Here is a 24,950-nt window from a genome sequence, read left to right as displayed (position 1 = left end):
CCATCAGCTGGTTCCATCAGCTGCTTCCCATGATCACCAGGTGCAGGCAGCCGCCAGCTTGTAATCAGACTGCTCTGAATGCCATTATTAAATACTTCCCTGGAAAACTGCCTCAATTTGTAATCTTTCATCTTCTCCATAACCTGTTCATAATGGGGTTTTTTTTCCATGCCCCAGGGCTTCTAACAGAAAGAGACGACAAACATGAAAAAAACCACTGACAGCTAAATTGCTTAATGGTAATAAGCAAGACAGATTCTCAGCTTTTGTTTATCTGTGTAATGTGCAAGTCTTACTACGTAGCCACTGGCAAACATGGAAAATTTTGTATTACAACTGCATATGCAGGAACTCCCTACATCAAGTACAGTACATAAACCAAAATAAAATCTATTCAACACAAGTACTGTATACTGTACTTTAAAGCACCTAGGCTTAGTGCTGTAGCCATATTGTAGTTTGCAACACTGTTGCAAGATGCTTATAAAACAGAGCACAGTAACACTTTTCACAAATTTTGATTCTAATGATCTAGAATTTATCAAAAATATCAACCTTTAATACTTTGGAGTGGAAGTGGCTTTTAAATAGGTCAGTTTAAATTGATCCCTGTAGTATTCAATAAGACAGAGCTAGAGAATGACTAAGCATGACCTTATCATAAAAGATTAGTAAGGCATACCAAAGCGTGGTGAATAATATAGAAAAATAAAAGGATAAATATGATATGCAAATTACTGCTTTATTTAAGTGAGAACAGTAAGAGGCTATTTGAGTAAAGCTTTTCGCTAAAATGAAGGCTGCAATATCTACAGTATGTCGAAAAAGTCATGAAAAGCTTAGCAACACTGTGCACTGTCTACAGTATATACAGGTACTAACACTTCAGTGATTACTATTACAAGACAGTGACTGCTATTAAAAGGGCATTACATAAAAATTAAAAGCCAGGCAATACTGAAATAAAGATGCGTACGTCACATAGTTTTAATTAATTAATATTGCATATTTTTAAAATTCTGTAAGTAGCACAAGATAAAATATACTATACTTGCAATAGTGAAAGCAGAACTAAGCAAATCAAAGTCATTGCTTTAGAGATGCTATGGATTGTGAATTCCTACCATGAGCTGCTTCTGGATTGATGGGTTACACCCAGACAGGTAATATAATTTGAGAATGTGTGGTTAAGCACAGAGACAAACATATGGTTTACAGGTGTGCCATCTCTGGAAAACAATACTGTATATCCTTGCCTTCAAGATAAAAAGACTTACCAAATGATCATGAAATCCTGCAGAGTGGATTTTGCTGAGTGAGCCAAATTACTTACTAGTTACTTTAATTCACTAGCGCTAGGACCACGAGGTACACCCAATGCTTTGATTTTTTTCTAGCAAAGTGTACTGTATATTAGAGGAAGAGCAAACCAGAGACTTTTCATCTGTTAGTCAGATTAAATTAAATCATTTTTTGATAACGGGATTAGAAAATCTGGTATCTAAAGATATAACATAATTTGCTCTTTCATGGAATGCAATTTAAGAACAGTAATTACCTAAGAATATAAAAAGCTACTTCACGTGGAAAAAAAATAAGATTAGGTATGAAAGCTTTGAATGGGAAATTAAGGTAAATTCTTCAGAATACTAAAATGCAGTTACATTTTTAAGAAGGGTTTTTACATTCAATTTTATTCTAGCTTTGCGGGGAAAAAAATAGCTGTTCAGTTTGCCCACACTTCTCAGGCGCGGGTGTTAGATTGTTTTGCCTTTTTTTAATTTAAGCAGCCCCTTTATAATCAGTGAGATGCAATAATAAAATCAATAAATCATAGTTGAGTGGTATCGCCTAATATGATTTGTTCTCCATTGCTTGCAAAATGAGATTTTTGTGCAGATACAAATTATGTAGGTTGCAGTTTGTCTTCCTTTGGATAATTCTGGGGTTCTTTGTGATGATTGTAACATTTTTCGACCCTTTTTTCGATGGATTTTCCAAAAAGACGCTAATTTCTCCTCACCAAAAAGTAAAGGATAATTCCGATTTGGATGAAATAATAGATTCTCGAGACCAGATGGAACTTGGTGGATTTTCTTCTCTAAGTTTGTTGAAAGAAGATCAGCTTATAATTGTTCCCTCGAAAGTGAAAAGAAAACAAAATCCTCAAAAAAAAGCTAATTATAAGATGTTGAGGTCTGGAGGTAAAAAGGATGCAAGGCTTTTAGTATCCACTCACAGTCATCTTGGAAAACCTGTGCATCTTATCCTAAACCAATTTGAAAAGGACATTGAAGAGTCGGGACTAAAGAAACACGGTTTTAATGAGTTAGCGAGTAAGCGAATCTCACTTCATAGAAGGCTACCGGAGGTGCGACATCCTTCGTAAGTATTCCTGAACACCTCTGAACTTTTTTTTTGCCAATAAATAATTAGGAATTAATTCTTTTTAAGTTACAGCGCAACGAAGTAAAGTACATCCAACCGATATTTCCGGATCATCCGACCAGTAGTATAGATTTCTATATCTTAGTTGCTGTTTTAAAACGTTTTAATTCTTTTTAGAGCTCAAGTTGTCTTCAGTATCATTATTAACATACCAAATCCCCGTCATTGTTGTTACTTGGCTGATGATATTATATACAATAATATGTATGTTTGTAGTAAAATCTGATTTCGAGAAAGCATATTTATTTTCAGTTAAATAATAAGTCTGATGTATTTCACTGAAAGCAATAACCATTTTTTATTTGTATCTAAATATAGGATACAAGTGTGTAGTACTAGTACGCTATCACTTCAATGCTTTACGCATAATTTTCCCTTAAGCATCCATAATTTATATACTGTTCATCGTTTACAGTTTAAGAAGAAAGAAGCACAATTTTACAAATAAGTTCAGTTTTGGACAAAAGGGTTCAGTAATCATTGCTTTCCATGCAAACCGGTGGGATCTCGAATTGCCCAACGTTCAAGACTAATCAGGCTGACCTGCATGTCTTAATGTTGAAACTTAACGAACTTAAGTTACGACTTTTAACTCGTTTGGTTGCTAGTAGCTGACTGATCTAAGGATCTCAGGCTGCTGTTTTCGTAATATCAGGTTATTAGCTTCCACAACTTGTATGATAAACTTGCTCTGTATAACCAAAACCCTTATATAAAATTATATCCTGTTCTCATTCCTAGATGCATTTCCCTGTGCTACCTGCCTGCACAGAATCCCTTCTAACCTGAAGATATCCCTAAACTCAAGCCTAGTCAAACTTCAATACCTCCATAACTGGAGGGGTTTTTGTCCACATTTGCATTATTTTCGATGCAGCAGTAGAAATCCAGGTTTATGGCTACCACAGTTTGGATAATAAAGCATTTAACATTTATGTGACTTTTATTTAGAATTACCTCAGCATAAAAGCTAGGCCTTAATTCATAATCCATGTTCCTAAGGATGTTTTTGTTAATTCATTCAGAAGTCTTGCTTATAAAATTTATATATATACATTAAAATTGATTACTGACGGTATCTACATTTTCAAGAATCAGAAGCTGTGTTAAAATTCCAAGGCACAGAATTAGAATTTGGAGTATATTTTGTTCTTCACTTGAACCTTATTCAAAATATTTTGCATTGTAGTAGAGTTTCTTCAAACTGGGCAGATTATTCAGCAGGGTACACAAATCCCATCTTTCATGTACAGTAATGGACCATTTTGCTAACTCACATACCAGTCTTTGGGAGGTAGGAGAACACCAGAAAAGCCAGATACAGAGAGACCATGCAGAATCCATACAGAAAGCCGCCCAACATCAAAATGAATGTGGACTCTGCCTTGCCACCCAATTCAAAGTGTTGTATATAATGATACAAATTAAATCATGCGTATCTCATGTTTCCTATAAACAATCTACTGTACATCTTAGAACTAGATCCATCTTAAAAAATAAAGTATCTCCTCAAAATAATTTCTTAATGTGCTATGTCAAAAAAGTATTGGTATAATTAAAAATGAAGCTTATAAATTATTTTAGCAGTAACTAAAAAGTGTTAAATGTGCTCTCATTTCATGTTTGTGTGTTTGTGGTGACAGGTGTCTCACACAGCAGTACAGTGTGCAGCTGCCTACTGCCAGTGTTATCATCTGCTTTCATAATGAGGCTTGGTCTACACTGCTGAGAACAGTACACAGTGTCCTAGACACTGTGCCTAAAACACTGCTGAAAGATGTCATTTTAGTGGATGATCTTAGTAGACAAGGTACAGTACTATGTGTCTTCATTGCACAAGACAACATTCTGCCCTTTGATTTAAAGCATACTCTGTATTTAGTAAGTAAGTTTGCTGAAACATTTGAATTCACCCTAAGTAAATATAAAACTATACAGCAGACTTTTTAAAAATAGAATCAGTTTGAAAAATATCTCAAAAACACTTTGAATTTTGAGTGCAGTCATATTTGTGAGGCTATTTAAAATTGGACTTATGGGTCAGAGCATTGTGACACTTATTTGCTACGGTATCAGAACTGTTTAGAGTTATTGGGCTGAGAGTCATTGTGTGTTGTTTTATGTAAAGCAGCATACAGTAACCTGCTAGTAGTATACCTATTTAGCTAACATTTAACTTAAGTAAAATTATTCTTTCATCTGATAGAAATTACCTTTGTATTTTTAAAGTTTGCAAATAAAATGAAAAAATAAAGAAAGGGTATTAAAGAAATTGGAAAATTATATGAGTATGGAATTATCTTGCCAATCCTGATTGTCCTGCCACTGTAAAGATTCATTTCTCTTCTTTCTGTCTTTGGTTGGGATGTTTTTGCAGGCCACCTGAAGTCATCTCTTAGTGAGCACATTGCTAAGCTGGATGGAGTAAAGCTGATAAGGAGCAATAAGCGCCTGGGGGTTACTGGAGGCCGAATGCTCGGGGCAGCGAGAGCTTCTGGAGATGTGCTTGTCTTTATGGACTCGCACTGTGAGTGTCACAAGGGCTGGCTTGAGCCACTGCTGGACAGAATAGCAGGGGACAGGTACAAGCAACCAGTCTTCTCCTTCTCATGAAAACCTTCTCTTTTCAGTAGATCTGTAATCTGTAGGAATCTATAGAATTATATTGAGTTTTTTTTTTCTGTTTTCAAATATGAAATGTGTACTGTACAGAATTGATCCTTTAATCAGAAACTCACAGCCAGCAACACAGGACCTGTCAGTCCCTTGGGAAGAGAGGTTACCTAGGACTCTGTGCTCTTTTGGTGTGTGATACCTGTGGGGTTTGTGTACGTGTATGTGCTTGTGTGTGTGGAGGGGGATCAAGAAATGAAAAGTCATAGCACTGTAGTTTGTCAGTCCCACAAGCATTGATTTCAAAAGTAACGTACTGTAGTTTAAAACAATTGTTGATTTATTGATTACATTATTGCATAATTATAAAACCAATTTTCTGCATAGTAAAGAATATGAATAATAAACTAATTAAAAGTTCTGCCTGAGCATGTTCTAGCGGTGCCAGGAGGTGTGCTGTCCCGCATGTGGATTATGGACTGATCACTGGCACTCACTCGGGCATGACACAAGGAGCTTGTAATGATGGAAATCAGAAGATGCCACATAAGGCCAAAGACATGGACACACATGAGTTTATTTTCTTAGTAACTCTAATGCAAAGCTGTTGATCTACTGTAAGTCAGGGTTTTTACATAGTTCTAAGTTTATTTTCAAAAATCATTATGTCACTTATGTTGATGTTCCCCAAACCAAAAGAAGTGGGAAACAGGGAAACAGTACAAAACAGCACAGAAACAATACAAAAAAGCATGCTTTTTTTAACAAGAGATTTCAGACATTTTATGCAAAACTAGCATGTTTCTGAGTTACATCAGACAACAGTATAGTATTGTATTGTATTGTATGCTTGTGATTTCCTGTCCATTTGCTCTACGTAGCATAGTGAGAGCCAGCACCATAAACTTACTTCGCTTTCAGTACAGTACCACTGCTTTTACCCCAAACACCTTTAATGGAAGTTAAATTTCACAGTGCAGGTTATTTAAATGAGAGGTTTTAAAATTAATTTTCTTCAGTGTGTTTTCTTTGCTTTTCAGCTGCATCCCTCTGTGATAAAATAAGAACTTTTTTCCAGAGCAAGTTATTGATTTGGTGGCAGCTTTAAGATTTAGTAACAATGCCTATTACAAAAAAATAATTCTTAAGACATGTATGAAAGAGATGTTATGAAGAGTAGAGCAGGTCTAATGGTTTAAATCTAGAATAAATGTCTTTAATAGCAGTGGCTGCAAAACCTTGATAAGGTGATATTATCACCATACTGCATAAAATTTCAACAAATAAATAAATGTATAAAAAGTTATTGTTAATTTGAATGAAATAAGGAAAAAAAAATATGTTCTACTAACAGGCCTCACTCACAAATTTACTGCTGCCCAAAGGCAGTTTAACTCAGGTACTAAAATCTAAGTGCCATGTACATCTAAGTAAAATAAAGAAGTACATATTTTATTCTAATTTTAATTAAGGGATCTTGTGTACCAGACTAAACAAGTTCCTTCCTCAAGTATAAAGCCAGCCAAAATCGTTTGAAGAGCATCAATTATGAAAACACCGCCATTTAGAGTGCTGGTGGATCCCTATAGTCCAGGAAAACAGCAGATTGAAAGCCGACCTGTGATTGGAAGCTCTCGGGGGACACATCTGGTTAAGAGCTTTTGGGGTCAGGTGAGCTAGACCTTGGCCAGGGTTATTGCGGCTCACTGTGTGACAGGATACTCTGTGGCTGTTTGGGTGCCTGCCAGCTTGCAGGGAGCTACATTAATTCTTAGGTCTAATGTTTTACCTCTTTGGGAAACAGAACTGCTTTACTCAACCAAGGAGTTAGAGGAAGACAAAATAAAGGTGTACTAAAAGTAAAACAGGGAGTGAGTCTTTCTTGTCTCAGACTAACCTGCAAAAAGAGATTATTGATAAACAGGTAACTCAATATAGCAGACATAAGTCTTTTCAGCTCAAAACATGTATACAGTAGCTAAGGAATGAGCACTTGTGCTTTAATCTAGGAAAGTAGTTGTGAAATTATTCTTCACAGCCTGCAGATGTGGAATACTATTACAGCTTTGCTCCAGATGTATTCATACCCTTGAGACATTTTAACTGAAAGTTGATTTTTGCAAAGGAAAATGTAAGTAAAGATAATTTATTCCATAAATAAATGGAACAATGAATTATTGCTATTGTCAGTATTGGATACATACATTTTAAAAATACACTATGTTTAAATACAGTATATTACTTGGAAATATGTATAATACAAATGCTATAAATGCAATAATGACTTTGGATATCTAGTAATTTTTCAAACTTCTGGAAGATTCCAAAAGATTATGGGTATAAAAGGACCCTGTCCACAGAAGCAACCACAGTCAGCATTTTTCAATCAAAATGAATCTGGAACCAGTTGTAAGCATATTTATGCAAATATTAAGGGCATACATTATTTAAAAGATTTGGTCTATAATTATTTCTTATACTGATTGTCCACCGTTTTTTTTCCTGAAAGGTTCTGCAACTTCTAAGTTCATCTTGATAAGGTGAAGAGTTGAAATCATCTTAATAGCATTTTATCGTAATAGATTTGGCACAGGAGATTATTATGCACTTAGGGCAAATTTAATCAGCAGCATTGCTCATTTGCTTGTTTGTATATTTTTCTTCAAGATTTTATCTTTCATATATTTTAAACAATAGTGTGCTATAAAATATAGAATAAAGCAGTTGGCATTGAAAAGATGGGAAAGTGCAATGTCTTTATTATAAACATACCTGTATTAAACACATACTATTGCCTAGCCATTTTAATGTAGTACAATTTGACTACTTGTACTTGTTAATATTTTATGTCTGGTACAAGGTGCTCTAGCATGTAATAGAACCAGTAGGGTTGCATTCATCAAAGTAAAAAAAATACATTATCTATGTTCAATGTAGGCACTTACTGTGAATTATGATGCTAACTCTCTGACGTTGTCTAATTCCTGAGGGCATGGCATTTAAAGCTTCTCAGTAGGTTCTTGAAAATGCGCCACAGTCAATTAAACTGTCCAAGAATTCTAATGAGCAGATCTGCCCTGCTTTGAACTGTAAACATTACACACAGGATGCAGGTTACTTACACACCACTGTTCTTCAGAAATGCCATAATCAAGGAAGGGTCCTGCTCTGTGTGTTTGATCAAATCATCTTCTGTCCACCTGAATCACTCTCAGTTGGGTGCATCGCTACCCTTCTGGTATGGCCTCATATTGAAATGTAACTTGAAATGCAATTGAAAATAATTAAAAAATGTTATAACATGAGAATCTTATGACCTTGTGTTTAACATACACTGTACATCTAAATCCATTTACATCATTATGTACCACATTTTCTGGAAAGTTTATAGTTCAATGTCTCTGGCAAAAAGTACTGTATTTTACCAAACAACCTCAAGGTTGTCTCTTCTAGGACACTTTTTGACTTTCAGTACCACTCTGAGCTACCAGATATTCATGCATTCCATACAAAAACTTGCCACCATAAAACACTTTGATTACAGGTAATTTAATAGTGTGCACAAAGAAAACAACCAATGAGATTTATTTTCAAATCAAACCAACTAAATTATTTTGGTCATTTATGTTATTGTACTGTATATGTGCTGATCAAAATTTGCTTCCACATTCAAGTTGTTTGGAAAGAAATAAAACTTAAGCAGTGGAATTAGCAGTGTATCTGTTTTTTGGCTACTGTACTATTACTGAAAGGATACTGTGCTTACAAGACCTTGTTACAACACAGGCGACCACAGCTCTCAACTGAGGTTGAATGACAGAGTCCAAATGAAATGGCTTAAGGTGGATGGGGTGGAAGTCTCCAGAGAAAGCTGAGGTGATGCTTGGAGTGAGGAGTATAAAGGCTGGCCTGGAGATAAGCAGATGGAACTGCAGTCTTAAGCAGGCAGAAGCACAGGGATGTGCTTCTGTCTGAGATGCAAACTTCTCAGTTTCAGGGGGTTTTAGGTTTCTTGGCTTTCTGGGTTTCCAGGGTTTTGCTAGCACTTCTTATGGAGCAGTGTTGAACACAGCACTACCACAGGTATCACAATGTCAGAGCACCTTTCCAGTGGCGATTTTGGATTATATAGGATAAATAAAGTGGATGATTAATAAGACAGTTGAGTGCCTGATTGAAAGGGGGATGTGTTTATTGACAGGCAGCCTGAGTGAGCCTGAGTGTGTCTTCGATTAATGTGATTGCTCACGGGGATGTTGTAGTTTCCCAAGGAAACCAAGAGCTGTGACCTACCACTAGCCTAGGCAGGACTGTCAGGGAACCAACAGGTAGAATAGGAGGATCCTTCCACATTCCACAATTCCACAGAACATGGAGTAGTACAGGGACAATCCAAAACACCAGGGGCTTGGTTAATTGGAGAAGCAATGAGTCCAGTAACCAGGGAAATCCAGGAAAGACAATCTAAAGAGTGTGGTCAAAAAGGCAGAAGCAAAGATTAGGGAACCAGGAGAGCAATCGAAAAGAGTGGAAACACACAAGAGTATACTTAAAGAGGCTTCTCAATAATGAACATGGGCTGGTGCGTGAGGGAACTTTAAATACTGAAGGAAAAGGGACGTGGTTGGATAATTGGTCCGGGAGTGAGAATTTGTTGAATCTGGTCATGTGGGAATGTGATGGGTTCAATTAGGAATGAGACTATGAAAAAGTGGGTTTGGGAATGTAAAGGTGTTTGCAAGGGAGAGTGTGGGGGCGTGACAAGGACAGAACTTTGTTTAAAATATTATTACTGTGCTTGCTCTCCTTGAAAATATCACTATTGTCTATCAGAACCAAATTATATCAGAGATGTATAGATATGTACAACTTCTCAGAGTGATATACTGTATGTTGAACAGTTTTAGAACGTCTTACTAGTTTTATAAGCTCATTATTTATATTTCAGTTTATTAATGTTTAAGAACCAGAAAAAAATTAATGTCTACACAGCTGCAGAAAAGCTAAATTAAATCATGAAAAAAAGGACTCACACTATAATTAGGAATTGCAGGATTGAAATTAATAATAATTTAGTAAACAAATGTTAGAATTAGCAGCAATCAAAAGCAACATGGAGCTTTTGGGTTATTATTCTGTTCTGAAGTTGGCTACATTACGGTTACCAGAGTAACACGTATTAATAGAAAATCCAGTGGTATTTTTGTTTGGCCTTTGTTGTTACAGGCCCTCCTTGTGTGAGAAGCTTAAATTTTGCCTATTATTCAGACTGCTATTGTTTTCCAAGACTTAACATCTGTGTCAAATAGTTGTCAAAAAGAGGAATTACTATAGCAACTGCAGTGATTGGTAAAAACAAGTGTATACTGTTGTGTCTTTAAATAATTACATTTTCCGTCATCCGTCATAAACTGACTTTACCATTGGCACAACTTCATATGCATACTTCCGTATACGTTTTCTTTTCTTTGTGGAGTAAAGACGTTAAATAGAAAAGTGAAGTGAAATTTATTTGACTACCTAAGTAACAATAGTGTCCAGTCCTAGTCCTAGATAGTCAAAATCCATCCTTGTCATCCATTCTTAAGAACATTTGTTATTGATCAACTTATTTTTCTTATAAGGTCATCAGTGGTGTATCAGTACCTGTTTGGACTGTTACTGATCTTGTAAACCTTGTCTCCAATTCTGATTTACAGTATCCTGGACTCATTTAATAAGTTTTAAATTAGGTTACACTGAATGGGCTAGAGAAAGCGCCTCTCATGCTCTGACACACTTTCTTCAACAGAAACCTGGTTGTGTCGCCTGTGATGGATATCATCGATTGGAAGACTTTTCAATACTACCCCTCAGCTGATCTGCAGAGAGGAGTGTTTGACTGGAAACTGGATTTTCATTGGGAGCCATTGCCAAGGAATATGTTAAAGAAGCAAAAATCCCCTGTTCACCCTGTCAGGTAAACTTAGCACAGTCAATTGTAAAACCAGGTTGGAGAGAAGTGCTTACACATCTAAATTTCTAATGCCATCTTACTGTAGCAGCACAAGACTTTTTAAATCACTGAAAGTTTAGAAATTGAGATCAAAGGATTAATTGTTAACATTTACCTACCTGAGATGCACAAACCTACTGTAGACTTGAAAGCCCTCTACAGGAAGGGGGTGCACCTCTGAACTTGTACCAGATGACCTTATTTAATTGGACATGACAGTGGCTTAATCAGTTAGAAAGCTTTCTAAATTATCCATCCTTTTCCAGCTCATTGATCATTTACCTATGAGACATGCTGGACTTGACACCAGTTATGTGTTTGATATTGTAGGTTAATACTTAAAAATACAGATGATTTAGATATATTTTAGAGTCCATTGAGCTTTACAATGCAGTCACCTGTCCTTAGTACGGGTACAAGTTTTTTAAAAATGATAGTAATAAGTCATCCGATTACATGTGATATTTAAAATGTTTATAAAATTTGCTGCTCATTTAATATAACCTCTGCTGATCTACTTATCACTCTCTCTTATAAAATAGCTAATATCCAAGCAGACTGCAGGTATTCTTTCAAAAGAGGTAATATGCCCTACCCTAACTGCTACAGACCTACAGTATACTGTACCAATACTGTCCCGCGTTTCCTTAAACATAGCCAGTTGTTAACAAGCAGTTAAACTCTCTTGTTTTCATTTTGAGTATGTATTTATTACCCAAGCCTTAATAATTAGCAATGATATTATAATGGCACTTAACAAAAGTAACACGTGCAGATATCTGTACAGCTTTTGACACTGTGAATCACTCAGTTTCTCCCAGGCATGGTTTTAAATCACTTACAGAACTATATACTGTACATTCCCTACTTTTTACTCCACCTGTATTAACAATATTGCTCAAGCAATAGGCATCTTTCATATCCACCTCTACATCAATAATACTGTACTATTGAATACTCATCTGAACCCACATAACGCTGAGTAATGACCAAATTCACCCTACTTGCAATTATATTCATCAGACATTCATCAGCTCTGAGAAACAAATAAGTGTATAAATATATGCTGTTCTAAAATTAATTCATACTTCCTTAATCACTAGTTTTTTTCCGTTCATCAGCTCTGAGAAACAAATAAGTGTATAAATATATGCGGTTCTAAAATTAATTCATACTTCCTTAATCACTAGTTTTTTTCCAAATATATCATTATTTGAAGTAAGGCATTAGTGCAAAGTCATGAATTATCTAGGCATCTGCTTGGATAGTACTTTAAATTTCAAAATTAATATTAATAAATAACATATATTTATAAAATATTAATACAAAATAGGAATATTTTGAACAATATTCAAGAATATCCAACAATATTCTTTATTGGATAAATAAATCAATAAAAAACAGCAATACTTATAACATCAAATAAGTCTATAACACCCAAACTAACATGCAAAATGTTGTCCCACTCAAATCTCTGTTCAAGCTTTTTGTAATGAGCATAACAATTTGTTTTTGCATACAAACAGTATGAACAGATAATTTAATTAACAATTAATTAATGTACGTTGATCTCCATTACCCTTTTATCATCCTAAATTGACATTAACATATTCAGTGTTCATGAGCAGTCCTTTCTTGTGATACCCATTTTAATTTATATAGTGAATTATGTGTAAACCAGTATTTCAGTTCAGTTTTTTCTTTTAATTTACTGGTTTCACTGTGTTGCAAACAATGCAGTTCCACTTCTATCTACATTAACAATAGCTTAAAATGCTATCCAACACTTGGTGAAAATAAAAGGAAGAATCTTTTACTTGTATTGTGTGTACACTAATATTATGTGAAGTATTTACAGTAGAATTTAATATGTTAAACATACAGTTATATATGGAATCAGAAGTTGTGTCTTATAAAAGAAAAAACAAATAAAGTTATAAAGATATTGCACACAGACGTTTTAACACTTTTTTGTGACTTCAGAATCATGTCATATGACATTTCTGTGAGTACAGCGACAGTTTTATGCCACGTATAAAATATTTCTCTCTTTGTTGTATAGAAGTCCTGCTTTAGCAGGTGGAGTTTTGGCCATTGAACGTAACTTTTTCCAGAGGATTGGAGCATATGATCCTGGGATGGCCTTACAGGGGGCAGAAAATGTGGAGCTGTCAATTAGGGTAAATGGTTTACAAATATCTTTCCTATACTATATGAATACCTTTATCATGTTTTGAGCATTATTGAAAGTTTTTATATCAAACATATACCACCTGGGAAAACTAAGATGGCTGCTGGAAGAGGTGTTAGTGGGGCCAGCAGGGGGTGCTCACCTTGAGGTCTGTGTGGGTCCTAATGCCCCAGTATAGTGATGGGGACACCATACTGTAAAAAGGTTCCATCCTTCGGATGAGTTGTAAAACCGAGGTCCTGACTATCTGTGGTCATTAAAAATCCCAGAGTGTTTCTCGAAAAGAGTAGGGGTGTTACCCTGACACCCTTACCAAATTTCCCATTGGCCTTTACCAATCATGGCCTACTAATAATCCCCATCTGTGAATTGGCTTTGTCACTCTGTTCTCCTCCCCACTGATATCTGATGTGTGGTGAGTGTACTGGTGCACCATGGCTGCTGTCGCATCATCCAGGTGAAGCACATTGGTGGTGGAGGAGGGGAGGATTTGAGCAAGTGGTTTAGTCAATAAGTGAAATAATTAATTATTATAAGTTATGAATTATTCATAACCCCTAACTTGTAAGTGATTTCTACAAAAATAACCGAGTGGGTGGTGTAATTCTTTGTTCTGTGGCGCATCTTTGGCGAGATAAGATAAGATCACTTTATTAGCCATATACAATTTCTTGCATTAGGAATTTGTCTTTTCACATACTCCAGCTTGCTCTCCATGAGACACACAGACAAGGAGAGAGAAGCTTGGGGTCAGAGCACAGGGTCAGCCATTGTGCATCCCTGAAGCAGATGGGGTTAAGGGCCTCACTCAGGAGCCCAGTGGAGTAGGATTCCTCTGCTAGCTGTGGGATTTGAGCTGGAAACCTTCCAGCAACAGGCAAATATCTTTAGCCACAGAGCCACTGCTCCACTCCTCTCCCGAGAGGAGCAATAATCCAGGCACACATGGTTAAACAAATATTTATTACAATGACACAAGACACAATCTACACTACACACAACACAAAATACAACACACAAGTTACTCTATGTACAGTATTTACAAACAAGGGGTCTCAGAGGCCTAACATTCTGCTCTTGCCTGATGCAAGTTTAAAGTCCCAGCACCCTTCGGACTCCTCTCTCTTCTCTGCTTGCCTTCTTCTTCTTGTTTCCCCTTGTCTCTGTCCTCTTAGTGTTTCTGTACTGCTCCTTGACCATCATTAACCCACAACTTATGTAGGTCTACTAAGGTAAACATTACAATTGTTTCTGCTCAAGAGACCCCAGACCTCAACAGACATCCTTACTGCTTTGAAGTTGGAAGTGTTTACTCTTCCAAGTGTCACAAACCTTATCTAGGATCCAAGAGACACTTGTCCAATATATTGTTACCTAAAGCTGTAACAATATATTGGATGTTTTTATATTGGATGACCCCTAATCTCTGGTTCAATCACTTCACTTATAAAGCTCTCAATTACTCATACAGCGGCCATTTTTAAATGAAAGCCCTGTTCTCTCACTCCAAAACAGGCTATTTCTTTAAATTTGTTTTTCAAACTTCCAGTTCCCTCCAGAATTGTTGCTTTTAACAGCCCCTTCCAGGGTACTTTTAGTATTGTGTAACCCAATTGTAAGTATGAGTTACGAGAAGCAGAAATGCACTTTTCTCTATTCTTGCTTCTGGCAGAAGATTTAGGAATATAAAAGGCTGGATTTCTGGGCTAAAAGAAAGCTTCTACCCCACAACCATAAGACTCCTAAACTCCACCTCTTAAATTTTCATACCCCCACTTACACCCCTCTGTGTTACACTGAACTAAAAATACTGCCACTGCTGAATTTGGCATACAGCTTATATATCTAAATACTGGTCAAAATTATTGCTTCTACCCTGTTTCTGTCTCCAAAAATTGTGTTGTAATTTGTTATGTCATTTTCTATGTAAATGTTAAATTATTTTTATTAAATCTGTTTTGTCATTTGTCATGTGAGGAAAACATGCAAGTAAGCATTTCATGTACTCAGGTACATACTGTAAGACAATAAACTTGAACTATAAATTATAAATGCACAACCCAGTTCCCTCCAGAATTGTTGTTTTAAATCCTTCCTTTGTGGGGCACATTCACATTTAACAATCACATAGGAAGATGCAGCTTGCAGCCTCTCATACTCTAGCATTTACCACAGCAGCAATCCTGATATAAAAACACCTGCTGCCCTTAGACAGCGTAACTGTTTCAATCACAGTACAGAGCCTGCTGCTCACCCACAAACACATACATGTCTACATTTTCTCTGCTTCAGCTTGGCCACTTTCTCTACAATGCTTCATCTTGTTAAGAGGATATGGAAAACACACATGCCATCACCATGCTCACTGTGCTCAGCCAGTTCTTTTGCATTTCCCATGTGCTGGATGAATTACTGTACATATAGATTACATACACTACATAACATGGGAGCTATGGTCTTGCTCCTTGACCAGTCTGAGTGTAGGTCAGACTGACTTCCGAGTTGTCTTCTGTTCTTCTTTGGAAGTATGAAATTGGAAATTATAAGACAATCCAAAGCTGCTGCTCGTTAGCTTTCAAAGATTTTACAGCTGTACTAGCTTAGCAACAGATGCCTCTCTAAGGAGAGCTCTACCTTACTGACAAGAAGAAGGGAAATTCTTCATCAGAGGAGCAGGACACAGTCTTGTGCAGATTCAGTTTTATTGAGCCTCAATAAGTACAACAACGCCCGCTGGGCCTTCCCCTGCAGAACAAACAAACTGCAAGAGTTTCCCAGTTTTTCTATACAGTACAGACTGAGAGACAAAGTTACTACAGTACTTCACACTTTAACATGTGACAGGAGTTGGCTTTACCCTTTAAGTGTTTTCCTTGTTTATGGTTTCCTATGTTTATTTTCCTCCTTTAACACTTGCAGCAGGGCATTCGTTGTTGCAGCTGTTTGGTACAAGTCACCTTTGTTTGCTCTAACAAATATTTTCAGATGGCCTAAGTTTACAAATCTCAGCAACCACTCTAATAACTTCTGCAATATAGTTCAGTACTAATATGTTAAAAGAAAATACAGAAACCTTAACAAACAAGACAAATATCTTGATCCCTTTTTAATTCCTCCGTACATCTGTGGATATTTGTCTGTCATGTGAATGTTTTAGCGGGACCTGTAGTGCTATTTAAAATAATTTCATAGCTGAATTTATTTTAAATTTATTTGATTTATTTTAATTTAATTTTAACTCATGATGTACATTGTCATGCAAACGTATTCAGATACTTTAAGTGTTTTCACATTGTTGCTTTAAAGCTTAGTCATGAAATTTTAAAGTAACATAATATTTGTTATAGTGTATACTATACAAAACCTGCTCCGCATAGTCCATGAAAAAAACATAAACTGATAATTAATATGAGAGAAAAAGTAAAAAGACATTTGGGTCTAAGTACAAACAGTTACATCTCACCCAATATATAGCATCAGTCAACACCATTCCTACTGTCAAGCATGGTAGTGTCAGGGTTATGTAGTAGTGTTTCTCATCAACAGCAACTGGGAAGCTATGTCATACTTGCAAATTGTAGTAGAAAACCTGCTTCAGACCAAAAACAGTGACAAAACTTGACCTTTCAGCAGAAATTATCTAAAGCAGCTGTGGCTTAAGAAAAAGAATATGAAAGTCCATGAGTGGCCTAATCAGAGTCCTGACCTGAATTCTATTGAGAATTTGTGGTAAGCCTTTAAGACCACAAGTGCTGTCATTAAGTGATCCTCATGCAACTCAAGCTTGTGCAAAAATAAGAAAGTTGGTAGAGACTTACCTAAAAAGACTTGCCGATGTACTGTAAGTGCTGCCAAAGGTGCTTTCAGCAAATATTTAACACTGAATATTTATGAAATCAACATATTTTATTTTTTTCTATTTAGCTGACATTTACTAACATCTTAATTTTATAAGTCTTAAGTTTCAGTCTTCATTTTAATAAAATATGAAGTTTAAAAAATGCATGCATCAAAATAGGACACTTTTCAAAGGTACTATGTATTAGGGCTGTTTTTTGTGTACATGTGGATGTGTGTGTGCCTTCCATAATATCCAGTGCATCATGCTGAAAAATCTCATTAGTCTATAAATTGTGAAGCCCTGTGAACTATTCTTCAACACATCTATGCCCTCCAAGAGAAACCAGTCACCCTCTTGAAATACTGATTAGAGACTAGAAGCTCGTAGTGATGATAAAACCTCTGGTGAGTTTAAGCAACCTTTGGCATGCAACAGTGTAGATACAGAGTAATATAGACTTTAATTATGATATAAACCTGGTGACGAACTCTGGGATTGATCTTAAAGTAAAGGTTCAAGTTTGATAAGCACTGCAAAAGCTATGGGGCACACTGACAGCTCTAAGAAAACAAAGATAATGCTGTTACTTACACAGGATCCTGACACCATCACCTGATCAAAGCCCCAGGTTGTTTCCCTTGCTTGGAGCAAATCAAGGTAGAGGACTTTTTGTATTTTTTAGGCTAATGATTTTGCAAGTGGAAGTAGGTATCTAGTTGTCTAGAGCATTCCTACATACAACTCCATCCTGCAGTATCGGTATGGAATCCAGATAAAGATCAAGCCATATAGTACATACTGTATGTGATGATTTTGCCAGCCTTTACACATGCAATAGAAAATGTAGCTCTGTGAGTAAACCAAATAAATGGCAAGAAAGGGTATTGTCTTCAACAACACGGCTAGGTAAATTGTTCCATATTCCTACAACACATTTGTGTGTACATACATATAATGATTTTCAAGACACTGGGTGGGGAAATAAAATAATCTGAAAATAAATGTAACTCGCATAATGGCCTGCAATTCAGATTATATAATTTTATTTGTATCAAACCCAGAAGAAAGACAATTATGAGCTGAGGAATTTCCATACTTGACGTTTGCATAAAGCATTTCTAAGAATGAGCTACAATGATATTTAACAATTATATTATTTTCAAGGAAAAAGCATCCCACTAAACAAATCAATATTATTTGCATTTGGTTCACTTTCTCTTACCAACAGAAATAAAAAGATTGACAAAAATTAAATGGAATGCTTTTGGAATATTAAATGTAATTTGAAAGGAGAAAATTAATACCCATTTGTATCTTGAAAAGGATTCAACTAATGTGTATTAAGATTGATTTGAAACCTGGACTCTGTCACGATTGTAGTCCCTCGCCCTTAAGGGCGCTCCTGCCCTTTCACTTCAGACTTGATTCTGTGCACCTGTCCCCTGTTCCCAGTCCACCTTAAAAGCCAGGCAACCTGGAAGCGCCTGGTCCCGTTAAGGTTTTATTCTCTGTTCCCATTCCCTTTCGCCAGTTCTGACCCAGTTCCAGTTTTTATCTTGTCTGTTCTTGGATAGACCCCCCGGCTTTGGACTTTGCTCGTGTTTGGATTCCCCCTTTCGATTTCTACTGGATTGTTTGCCCTGGACTCACCCCCTGGACACCTGCACACTTTGGACATGCCCCCCTGTTTTCATCCCCGTATTCCTGCATGACTTTTTCCTACTGTTTCCTCACCCCATCTTGGATTGTGTCGTCCACATAGGGTCTGGAAAGAACTCTTTCGTTACAGACTTCTAAAATAACAACAACCCAAAGCATGTATTAAAGAAGTATATATTGTCTGCTGTGACTGAAATGATAATGGGCCTGACATAGCAAGACATAGGGATCATTGTTGGACTAAGGAAAAAATTAAGTGTTTTCCAAGAGACCAAAAATAACTAAAAAAGATTTCAACAAGCGGTAAAGGGTCACATGCTGGAAGCCTTCCTTCAAAGAATAGATTAAGATATTCTAGAACATTGAAATGCAACTTTTAATATATGTTAGTACAAACAGGACTTAATGATAAGATAAGATCACTTTATTGGCCATACACAATTTCTTGCATTAGGAATTTGTCTATTCACATACCCCAGCTTGCTCTCCATGAGACACACAGACAAGGAGAGAAGCTTGGGATCAGAACACAGGATCAGCCATTTATACAGCACCCATGAAGCAGTTGGGGTTAAGGGCCTTACTCAGGAGCCCAACAGAGTAGGAGTCCTCTGTCAGCTGTGGGATTTGAACTGGCAACCTTCCAGCCACAGGCACAGATCCTTAGCCACAGAGCCATCTCCTTGTCAAAAACATTTAACATTTCATTGAGAAAATTACAAAACACATAGAGGAAAAACATTTCACTGTACAGTAATTCAGATGAAGATATAGAGAGAGGCACGGGGGCATTTTTACAATGCCAAATTTCCTCAATTATGAGAAAGAAACTTCAAAGCCTTGTGCAATATTGTAGTACAATGAAGTGTAGGCAAGTTCCAGTACAGTGTTTCATCATGTCTGCTACTTTCAGAATTACATACTGTATGTCTTCCTTAGACAGGTGGCCTTACGAAGGTCGACATAATACTCTACCCTCCCCCACAGGTGTGGATGTGTGGGGGTTCCATGGAGATCCTTCCCTGTTCCCGAATTGGACATTTGGACCGCAGCCACATTCCATTCTCACTTTCTGATGAGCATGCTGTTGAGAGCAACAAAATTCGGGTGGCTGAGACCTGGATGGACTCTTATAAAAAGATCTTTTACAATCGGGATGTTGTTGCATATTTTATAAAAAAGGTGAGAAGCAAAATCACATAGAACCTGTGTGAATGGAATATTTCTCAATTGTTACAAAGATAAAGTATGTTTTTATTTTGTTATTCACTAGGCAGAGAATTTTAATTGTACAGAAAGACTGCAGCTACGCAAAAGACTTGGGTGCAAGAATTTTCACTCGTTTCTGTCAGATGTCCATCCCGAGCTGTACCTACCACAAGACAGACCAGGATATTCAGGAGAGGCAAGACATGGTTCTCCAATGCGGTTCAAATTGCATTGTGTAGATCTTGATTTTTCAAACTTAGCAACAGCAGGAAAAGGTGCTTTTTTCACATGTAGGCTGAGCTACTGATCCACATTATATTACGCTTGCATTGACATTTTCATGTCAAAAGATGAATTTCTCAATTGAAGGTTGAGATGGAGAAACCCATTTCCATTTCCTCATTCATCCTGTATAGCCATAGAAGAAGCCACTGTGAGTCAAGGTGTTAAGACACAATTAGCAAACTGGAAGGGTATGTAGTATATATTTTTTTTTCTAGAACATACAGTATATTTCACAGTCTGCACAGAAACTGAATGAATCTTACGATAAAAGATTAATCCAGTTTCTATGAATCTGTTTCAAGCTCATTGCATTGCTAATTAAGGTATTATTCCTATGCCTTATTATTGCCTTATATAATAATAATGCCTTATTATTAAGGCATTAAAACAAAATACAGTACAAAAAAGGGAAACCACTTTTTAGAATCCATGGAGCTTGGTTTACTAAATGGCTGCCCTTCACCAAGTGGGTTAAACCAAACCTTATTATCCATAATACTGAATAAACTTTCACAGAACGTCTGATTCTTAGATGTTGTTATTTGTGAAATTGTGGTAATCTGCACACAGAAATGCACATACTGTAAATGGAAATCACCACTTATGATTCCACTCCCTGCCAAATACTAATTCAATGCATGGAACAGGATTATCAAGACAATACTTCATTGCATTAGAAATGACCACTGCTGACTCATAGTAGATGAAAGACATACCACATGATAGTGACAAGGATGAAAATACTGTTCAGGGAAAGGCCTGAATTATATAACCAAAGATTTAGCGTGTATGAAAAGATTGCCTTAATATTGTTTGAAATTTATAATCTAGAATTTTTTTATTTATGTTGTTATTTTATGTACTCTTCAAAGTGGGAACCTTTAAGAACCTGTTTCTTTCACTTTGTTTATGTCAGCTTTAAATGTTGTTTAACGTCTCTTTTTTATCCTGACTGTTAACTAAAGGAAGGACTTATATAATCATATTGCACTTTTGGAAGATTTCCAACACAATGAGCATGCACTATAAAATAAGTAAAGAACAACAATATGATGTTGGAACCTTTAAAAAATTAACAAATGAATACATAATGCAGTTATGAACACTGTTTCATATTTTCATACCGAGTTCTTTCTCTCCCTCCTTCCTTTGCCTATACCTGGCATACCAAGACTATGAATATAGAGTTTTTTATAGTTGGATTAGGTTGCGTGCGGCACGGTGAAGCAGTGATTAGCCTAACCTGGGGCTCCAGGTTTAATTCCTAGGGGTGTTATTTGCATGATTCTGCATGGTCTCCCTATGTTTGCATGGCTTTCCACTGAGTGTTCCTGTTTCCTCCCACTATCCAAAGACACACTGATAGTTTAATTGACTTCTGGGAAAATCTGACCTGGTGTGAGTGTGTGCATGTTTGTGTCTTTGTGCATGCAGAATAGTCAGTGGCCAAATTCATATATCTGTGTGAAAAGAGTAATGTTAATAGGAAATCATAAGTGATGAACAGTCCTAAATGGTTTGTATAGGAATAATACATTTCCTTAAACTAATTAGTAAATTAGGCCTAGTCTGTTCATATGATACTGGATATAGCGGTGTGATTAGTTACTGTAGTAGCCCTAAAACAATGTTTGATATGAAAACAAAGTAATGTTTTGACTGCAGTGTTAATATTTTTTATAAACCTGTATATTTTAAGCTGTACAATGTTGGCACTGGCTATTGTGCAGATTACAAGAATACGTTGGGTGCCATAGGAAAGCCTGTGATGATCTCACCCTGCAGTGGTAATGGCAAACAGGTACAGTAAATCACATTCAGTATCCTACATGACCACTCTCACTTAACCTGCCACCATTTATTTTACTAATAACCTCTGATGTGATGTGGAAAACGTAGAGAGAATGATTCAATAGATTCATAATGGATCGGTTTTCTTGTTAATGTTTGGTCCCAATTTTGACACATAATTTAAGATTTTTGGCAGTGACATTGTTATTGTTCTTACTTAATCAAGTGTTAAACAGCTGTCAAGAGTCTGTGTTCTTCTTGAAAAAATGTGAGATTTGTTCGAATGTTTCTCATTTAAAATCAGACAAAACACAGCCCTTACTCACTTTTTACATAACCGAATGCTCACTTTGAATGCCAAAATAAAAAGTAATGTAATACCCCATCTAAGCAATCAGTCTAATTTATATTCCCTAGGACTAAAACACATTTTTTAATTAAATATTATTGAAGCTTGATTTCCTTACATGAACAGTCCATTGTGTTTGTTGGTCTCTGCAGAAGTGAATTCTATAGCACATTTGAGGCACTATGACGATTAAAAACAACCCCCAGATATGGCATTGAATATTAGAAAGGTCAGAACTGCCTCTTTCTCCCTGCAGCACTGCGAGTACAACACTCAGAGAGAAGTCCGCTGTGGCTCAGCAGGACAGCTGTGTTTTGATGTCAGAAAGGAGCAGGTTATCCTGTCTGACTGCTCTTTAAAAGAAGACATCCACTCTAGGCAGCTGTGGAACATAATAGAGGTAAGCAGATAAAAAATAGGAATGTAAAACAATATTTCATGCCAAATTAGATTTGAATTATACATTTGTTGTATATAACTTTTTCTGTTTCAGGACACCATTAAATCTATGCATTTTCCTTCAAGAGTAATATAATCAAATTTAGTGTTCTGAAGCTAGTACAGTACATTAAATTTGGTTTGCCCTAAACTCTACTGCCACCTTGTGGCTAATTTGTTCTTAATCTGATATTTCAACAAATTAGATCTTCCCATAGGTTGCTGGCAGATGACTTTTTATAAACTATTTAACTTCTTTTTGTTAATATTTAGGAATATTGTTAAGAGGTTTTTTTTTATTTTTAGTTTCTCCAGACAAAAGGTGTTCAAAAATTCCTTCAGCAAGACAGCTTGAACAACGTAGCTTTCAGGTGGCGTGGTGGCTCTGTGGCTAAGGATTGGCTGGAAAGTTGCTGGTTCAAATCCTGCAGCTGGCAGAGGAATCCTATTTTGTTGGGCTCCTGAGCAAGGCCCTTAACCCCAACTGCTCCAGGGGTGTCGTACAATGACAGACCCTGTGCGCTGACCCCAGGCTCTCTCCATATCTGTGTGTCTCATGGAGAGCAAGCTGGGGTATGCGAAAAGATAATTCCTAATGCAAGAAATTGTAAAGGGTTAATAAAGTGATGTTGTTATTATTATTAGTATTGTTATTATTATTATTATTATTATTTTTATTATTATTATTATTATTATTATTATTATTATTATTATTATTATTATTATTTAGTTGTGTAACATTCAGGCTATTTTGTCTTCACAGCATAGTGGGGAAATTGTGCATGTTCTGTCTGAGAAATGCATAGAGGCAGTGGAGGACGAAGATGTCAAGGGGTTGTTTCTCCGGCCATGCATCAGAGCCCCCAGACAGCAGTGGCACTTCGAACAGCTGATTGTCCTGAATAAATGAAGGGACACCCATGTATGCTGGGCCATGAACTTCCATTGGGATTCAGAGAAGAATTTTGAGAGCTTCCCTCAAAAAAACTAATTAACACTTACAGTATATCTCAGCACAGTTATTTTTTCAATTTGTAAATGTCTATAATCAAATTAGTGAAATAGAATCAAAAGATTTCATGTAGAGTATAGTGACAAATTTCACATTCTAAGATAAAATCAAGTTCAAGTTTATTGTCATTATACTCATATACAAGTAAGTATATGGTATAACGAAATGCTATTTAGCTAGTTCTCTGACATAAGTAGTACAAAGAAAAAACAACAATACAATTGTATAACAAAAGAAAGAGACAACAGGCAGTGTGCAAAACAACAAAATGGTAACAGTTTATGTGCAAAAACATGCATCAACAGAATGAAATAAAGGGATAGAAATTATGGGGTGTGAACTTTTGACATGTATGGTAGAGGTAGATTTTCAATGTGTGTTTGGGTTTTTGGTAAGAAAGAAGGCACTGTGAGGTTCAGATCATAGGTGAGAGGTGAGGTGAGAGTGAGAGAGGCTGGGAGTTTAATAGTTTGATAGTGCAGGGGTAAAAACTGTTTCTGAGTCTGGTAGTCCGGAACCGAATGCTCTGGTACCGTTTTCCAGATGGTAGCGGATCATACAGTCTGTAGCTGGGGTGTGTGGGGTCTTTGATGATGCTTAGAGCTTTCCTCAAGCACCGTCTGTCATAAATGTCCTGTATAGATGGGAGGGCAACCCCAGTGATGGACTGGGCAGTTTTCACTACCCGCTGTAGGGCTTTGCAGTCAGCAGTACTGCAGTTGCCATACCACACTGGGATGCAGCCTGTCAGTGTGCTTTCTGTAGTGCATCTGTAAAAGTTAGTGAGGATCTGGGGACATATCTTAGCCTTCTTCAACCGTCTTAGGTAGTACAGGTGCTGTTGCGCTTTCTTGATCAGACTGGTGGCGTTGAGAGACCATGTGAGGTCCTCGGTGATATGGACACCAAGGAATTTAAAGTTACTGACCCTTTCCACTTCACTCCCATTGATGTGGATAGGGGCATGTCTGGTTTGCAGTTTCCTGAAATCAACGATCAGCTCCTTGGTTTTGGTGACGTTGAGGGTGAGGTTGTTGTCATCACACCACGTTGTAAGGAGATTGACCTCCTCCCTGTAGGCCCTTTCATCATTGTCTGTGATCAGACCTACAACTGTGC

At 36.6% G+C, this 24,950-nt stretch overlaps 1 protein-coding gene across 1 annotated transcript; it reads left to right on the top strand.

Annotated features, from left to right (window-relative positions):
• The first annotated feature begins 1,429 nt into the window (after nt 1–1,429).
• Nucleotides 1,430–24,950, top strand: LOC102687032 (polypeptide N-acetylgalactosaminyltransferase 15). Its single transcript, XM_069195053.1, has 10 exons — nt 1,430–2,385; nt 4,092–4,258; nt 4,826–5,030; nt 10,853–11,020; nt 13,119–13,236; nt 19,735–19,929; nt 20,021–20,152; nt 21,941–22,042; nt 22,638–22,781; nt 23,583–24,950. Exons 1-10 carry the CDS (start codon nt 1,883–1,885, stop codon nt 23,727–23,729), a joined length of 1,881 nt encoding a protein of 626 aa, XP_069051154.1. The 5' UTR covers nt 1,430–1,882; the 3' UTR covers nt 23,730–24,950.

The sequence above is a fragment of the Lepisosteus oculatus genome, chromosome 10, assembly GCF_040954835.1.
Source record: "Lepisosteus oculatus isolate fLepOcu1 chromosome 10, fLepOcu1.hap2, whole genome shotgun sequence".
NCBI classification, from domain to species: Eukaryota; Metazoa; Chordata; class Actinopteri; order Semionotiformes; family Lepisosteidae; genus Lepisosteus; species Lepisosteus oculatus.
Note: the sequence above shows the minus strand (reverse complement) of the source record. Positions and strands in the feature narration are given on the sequence as shown.